The 5,629-nt window shown below is 44.2% G+C and overlaps 1 protein-coding gene across 1 annotated transcript; it reads right to left on the bottom strand.

Moving 5' to 3' along the window:
• Positions 1-1,111: 1,111 nt before the first annotated feature.
• Positions 1,112-5,576, bottom strand: ITGB1BP2 (integrin subunit beta 1 binding protein 2). Its single transcript, XM_016207404.2, has 11 exons — positions 4,541-5,576; positions 4,235-4,284; positions 4,091-4,147; positions 3,874-4,016; positions 3,140-3,234; positions 2,976-3,034; positions 2,771-2,841; positions 2,555-2,654; positions 2,179-2,292; positions 1,869-1,931; positions 1,112-1,513 (listed from the first exon to the last, which is right to left on the bottom strand). The coding sequence occupies exons 1-11, from the start codon at positions 4,602-4,604 to the stop codon at positions 1,289-1,291; spliced, it is 1,041 nt and encodes a 346-aa protein (XP_016062890.1). The 5' UTR covers positions 4,605-5,576; the 3' UTR covers positions 1,112-1,288.
• Between the last annotated feature and the right edge of the window lie 53 nt (positions 5,577-5,629).

Genomic DNA, 5,629 nt, shown 5'->3' on the forward strand with positions numbered 1-5,629 from the left:
TCAACATCATTAGCCATCAGGGAAATGCAAATTAAAACCACAGTGAGATTCCACTTCACACCCACTAGGATGGCTATAATAAAATAAGACAAATAATTGTTATTGAAGATGTGGAGAAACTGGAACCCTCTTACATAGCTGATGGGAATATAAAATGGTGCAGCCTCTTTGGAAATAGTCTGGCAGTTGCTCAAAAGGTTAAAGTTACCATTCGACCCAGAAATTACGCTCCTAGGTATATATCCAAGAGAAATGAAAACATATGTCCACATAAAAGCCTATACATGAATGTTCATAGCAGCATTACTCATAGCCAAAAAGTGGAGGGGGAAATAAATGTTCCTCAACTGATGAATAAATAAACAAAATGTGGTATATCACACAGTAGAATATTATTTGTTCATAAAAAGGAATGAAGTACTGATACATGTTACATATGGATGAACTTTGAAAATATGCCAAGTAAAAGAAGTCTGTCACAAAAGACCGCATATTTTTTTATTCCATTCCATGGAGGCAGAAAGATTAATGGTTGCCTAGGGCTATGAGTTTGAAGGGAAATTGGGAGTAACTGCTAATGGGTACAGACAGGGTTTCTTTTGAAGTGATGAAAATGTTCTAAAATTGATAGTGGCTGTACAAGTCTGAGTATACTAGAAAAAACACTGTATTTTATACTTAAATGGGTGTTGTGTGGTATGTGAATTGTACCTCAATACAGCTTTTTTAAAAATTACCTCTTCCATTGAGCCTTCCCTTTCTACTACAGTCCACATTAATCTCTCCATTCCCTCAATTCCCACAGCTCTTAAAACTGTCCTACACAATTTAGTACTCAGTTTAACTACCTAATAATATTATTTCATGTAGATTAGCCATGACTTGTCAGCCAGACTGTAATTTTCTTGAGAGGAATGAATAAGTCTTCTGTTTCTCAAATATCTCTAAACCACCTAACACATAACTGGGCATATAGTAAGTACTCAGTAAATACTGGTGGTTGTAAAGAATAGATTGAATGTGCATGTGCTTGTTTTCACACATGTGCGTCAAACACACAGAAGTTGGGGGAATGAATACAATCTTAGTGAGGTGAGAGAACGACACTATGTGAAACTGTAGAATATAAGATTTATTTAAGAGAAAAAACAGCATGATTTGGATACTTTTGTTCTTCCCCTCCTTCAGCCTCCTGCTGCTCAATACCACATGGCCAACCATATCCTGGTCTCTGAGATCCTAAGCGAGTCCTTGAGGTCCTGTCTAGATACTTGACTGTTTGGTGTCACTATTCCCCCATCGCTTCCTCCTCGTCCTCCTCCTCTGTCCAGCTCAGATCATCTGAATCCTCAGATTCTTCCTCATCCATTTCTAACCCAAGCCCTGCCTTAGCCTTCTCAGCTAGTGCATCAGGGTGCTCCAGCTGGGCCCAGGATCCTGGGTCAGCTTTCACCAGGGAGATTTCAACCCGAGATGGCATCAAGGAGACAGAGCTCTGCTCCACGTTTATGACCTGAGAAAGAGGGAAAGATACAGGAACACAGGAAAAAGAGAAAATGAAATCAAAGGGATTGGGGCCAGGAAGGGGTGGGGATAAGTGACAGGGAGAAAAATCAAATGTAAGGTGGGGAAAAGATGGAGGAATAAGACAACATAGTAAGGGAGAGAGAGAAAAAAGAAAGAAAGAGGGAGGGGGGAAGAGAGGAAGAAAAAGAGGGAGGGAGGAGAGAATATAAAAGCAAATGAAGAGAAAACCTCCACTTTTCCCCACTACAACTCCTTCCCTCAAGACACCCTCTATTCATTGCAGCTTGGCCCTTCTTTTCACGCCATCAGCCCCCCTCCTGTGCTCCCTTATCTTCACTTACCCCCCAGAGCTTCATCTGTGCTTGGAACACACGGTTACCATCAAAGACAATGTGGACATGAAGCTGAGAGAAAAGAATTACAGGGGTAGTCACAATCCAGAAGGTCAGAACAGGTCATTATGACATAGAACCAGGCCAGAGGTGTGATCCATACATCCACAGGTCAGTCAGATAACCCTGACCTAATAGCTCTACCTTCCTCTCAGGGGACTATGGAGCCTACATGTTAACTACAAAGAGCAACTCTGCCTGTCAGATTGTAATACCACCCAGCTCACTAGCCTCCCACCCAACACCAGACATTCCTTACCTCAGTTTGACTGGCCTTCACCCAGTTGAATGCGGGAAGTGGAATCTGGCCATACACAGTCACCACTACTAAGGAATCTGTCTGGTGCCAATCGTGACGGCAAGATGCTGGTAGCTAAAGAAATGTGAAATGTGAGTGGTAAAAATGAATTCTTAACCCAAGAGGAGCTCTCATGGTTTGTGTAGAGAAGAGACAAAGTCTCAGAAAGATTAACACTACCTTATATTGCAAAGCTTCTGGACTGTTGTGGGATAAGGAGCAGAATCTTATTTGGTCCATACAAAGGGGAGACAGAGAGCTTGCTATGAGGTATGGGGAGGAAAAATTATTTCTGGAATTGGATTCTAATCAAGAATTCAGAAAAGTTGGAGCTTACCTGCTTTCCCCAGTCATGTCTACCAACTCGGCATCCTGGCTGTGCCAGGAAGGCCCCAAAATCCAGGGTCTGGATGCCACAGCAGCTCCAAGACTTCATCCTGAGGTAGGAAGATAATTCAACTGAATCCCTTTCTACTCCCACAAGCCCCCCACTCCCATATTATGATCAACATTGGGAGAAACCTCTCACAGCCCACCCAGTATCCTCCCTCACCCCTCATGGAATCGAGGTGCTCCTGGGTGGTAGGTACATGGAGTAGCATCACTCTCAGGGCCTTGATAAACCTAAGCCAGATCAAGGAGAATAGGAAAAGAATCAGGTCATTCTAAAGTGTACCCCATGCAACTTCCTATCTGTACCCAGCCATCTCTTAGGTATAGTACCCCTCAGCCACATGCTTGAGCACCCATAAACTCACAGCATCACATCCTGGGTTCTGGCAGCTGGAACCAGTCTGGATCAGACTACTGTCAAGTCCTGGGCAAGGGAAACAGAGTCAGGAACTTACCCATTCCATCCACCCAATTGCCAATTTCACTAAATTCCAGTCTGTGAGGCCTGTCCTACTAAGGACTCACTTACCTGCTCCAGATTCCTGGTCTAATTCCTTCTTTTCCAATGCCATTTCCAGAGCTTGGGATATATTTAGTGGAAGCAACTTTGGAGGCAACTCCGACCTACAGGGTAAGGGTGGGGTAATTTAGTCCTGACTCATTAACCATGATCAACAGCTCCGACACTCCCACCAGTGCTAATAGAGTCAAAGAAGTCTGGTGAAAGTGGGGCCAGGGTTGAAGAAGTTGGGTAGCAACCCCATTGCCAATTTTCATCCCAAATCCCTGACCCTGGGGAAATCCCCAGGACTTCTCTTGCCCAGCTACTCAATTGCTCTGAATCTCACATTTCTCTGTAGAATTGCACCGTTTCCTCTTCCTCTAATTAATTGTGGACCTAATATGACTTTCTTCTGTTGTTCATACTATTTCCACAAAGTTAACTTACTTATCTGCAGCCTCCTGGCTGCCAATACTACTACATCCCTTTCTTGATGTAAAACTACTTTAACTAAATATGTATTCATGAGGGGCTATCTGCCCTGTTAAGTCGAAATACCTAGCCTCTCACACCATACCACCTTACAGCAAGCAACATTATTTCTGGACAGAGTTTACCTATGGCACAAAATATATACCAAGCCTTGACATCTGGCCCTCCTCACATCTCTATGCCCTAGCTCCCAAACAGCAATGACCCATTAGTCACTCCTAGGGAGCTCCATGAATGTAGCAAAAACCCTGGGACCTCCTCCTCTTTACTTGGGCCTCTCCCGACGCAAAGTCTCTGCTGACTTTGGAATCATAGTCAGTTTTTGCTCCTGAAGTGAACTGCTTGTGCCAGGGCCTTCAGGTTGAGGGGCTTCAGGGAGCTTCTCAGCACAGTGTGGTCCCACAGTACAGCCCTAATACAGATAAGGAAAGAAGGATTAGAGATAGAATCATTCTATTCGGGGAATAATCTAAGTAAAGAATTTACCTTGATGTTTAAGAACTCAGAGAAATCTACAGTTCGTTTCCGGCAGCAGGACCAACCCTGATAACAAGACCCAGCTCAGCTTAGATTCCTGGGTGTATTTCCTTTGGGAAATACTCCTGCTATCCCCCCTCACTTATACCTCACCTTAAGTGCATCATGGAAGATTGGAATCCCAGGGTGATGGCAACAGGAATCTGTGGATACCAGTAGAAGGATCAAGAAAGGAAACTATACCAAATGTCACTTCTAACCTCTTCCCCTATACACTGTGGTGTTTCCATATAATATTAAAAAAAAAAAAAAAAAAATCAGTAAAGGTTGAAGACCACCCAGAGTGGTTAAACTAGGGCAGGTACACTAAATTTCTTTTTCTACTCCTTTAACAGACTGCAGACAGATGACTACTCCCCAGGATCCACAGAGCCCCCCACCAAGACCAGGATTACTCACCAGGAAGGTTGGTATTGGGGTCAAAGTGCTGCCCACAGCCTTTGTTATGGCAGAGTAGAGACATGGAAGCGTTGGTAGAATTACTAAAAGGGTATTTCAAGGAGTCTGGCTGCCGAATGGGGAACACCTCTTAGTCTCGAAGCTTTTAGCTGCCTGGAAGGGCCAGCTGTATCTATCTTTAGTTCAGGAGGCGTACACCTCCTAACATGGGCAAGGGAACTTCAATTGGTCTTTCCAGCCAATAGGAAAGAGCTCAGGAGCATTTTAGCTCTGAGGCTCAAGAAAAGGATCAGGCAGAGTAGGGCTTGGAACTTGGGTGAGGTCAGCTAATAACTGCTGACAGATTGTTTTAGATTTACCATGTCGATTCTGAGCGACATACCAGCAGCTGCTCAGAAACAAACACCAATTTTGAGACCCCTCCCAGCTCAATGAGGGTACCCCAATCCCTCAGCCCATTTTTTCAAAGCAGCTTTCCTCCCAGCCTTATTACCTCTGTGTACCCTTAATAACACCCATCTTTGTCAGCCATTTCTGCCATAGTATGTACCCAACCCCTGCCATATTTGCTTAGATCAGGGGTGGGGAACTTTTTATGCCAAGGGCCACTTGGATACTTGTAACACCATTGTCAGGCCACATAAAATTATCAGCTTAAAAATTAGCTATGGACTGGCTGGTGTAGCTCAGCGGTTGAGCAATGACCTATGATCCAGGTGATCCTGGTTCAATTCCCGGTCAGGGAACATGCCTGGGTTGTGGGCTCCACCCCATGCAGGGGGCATGCAGGAGGCAGCCAATCAATGACTCTCATCAATGTCTCTCTATCCCTCTCCCCCTCTCTCTAAAAATCAATTAAAAAACCGTATTTTAAAAATTAGCTATGAAAAAAGCTCCTAGATTTACTGAATTTCAAGTCCTGCCTGCAGTTCCTTGGCAGGGCCAGGCCAAATGATTTCGCGGGCAGTATATGGCCCGTGTTCCCCAGCCCTGGCCTAAATGGATAAATACTTTATAAAATCTACTGCTCATTTTCTGAGACAGGGAAACTCCCCTCCCTCCCTTCCCCTTCAAAAATAGCACAGAAAA

This window comes from Miniopterus natalensis, chromosome X, assembly GCF_054644295.1.
Source record: "Miniopterus natalensis isolate mMinNat1 chromosome X, mMinNat1.hap1, whole genome shotgun sequence".
Lineage (NCBI taxonomy): Eukaryota > Metazoa > Chordata > Mammalia > Chiroptera > Miniopteridae > Miniopterus > Miniopterus natalensis.

What these genes read in the sequence shown, in the direction of transcription:
- ITGB1BP2 (XM_016207404.2), bottom strand. Translation starts at nt 4,604, where the DNA reads ATGTCTCTACTCTGCCATAACAAAGGCTGTGGGCAGCACTTTGACCCC. An exon ending in GACATGACTGGGGAAAGCAG is followed by an intron (nt 2,293 to 2,554) that starts GTAAGCTCCAAC and finishes ACATTTCTTTAG; the next exon opens with CTACCAGCATCTTGCCGTCA. An exon ending in TGAAGGCCAGTCAAACTGAG is followed by an intron (nt 1,932 to 2,178) that starts GTAAGGAATGTC and finishes CTTTTCTCTCAG; the next exon opens with CTTCATGTCCACATTGTCTT.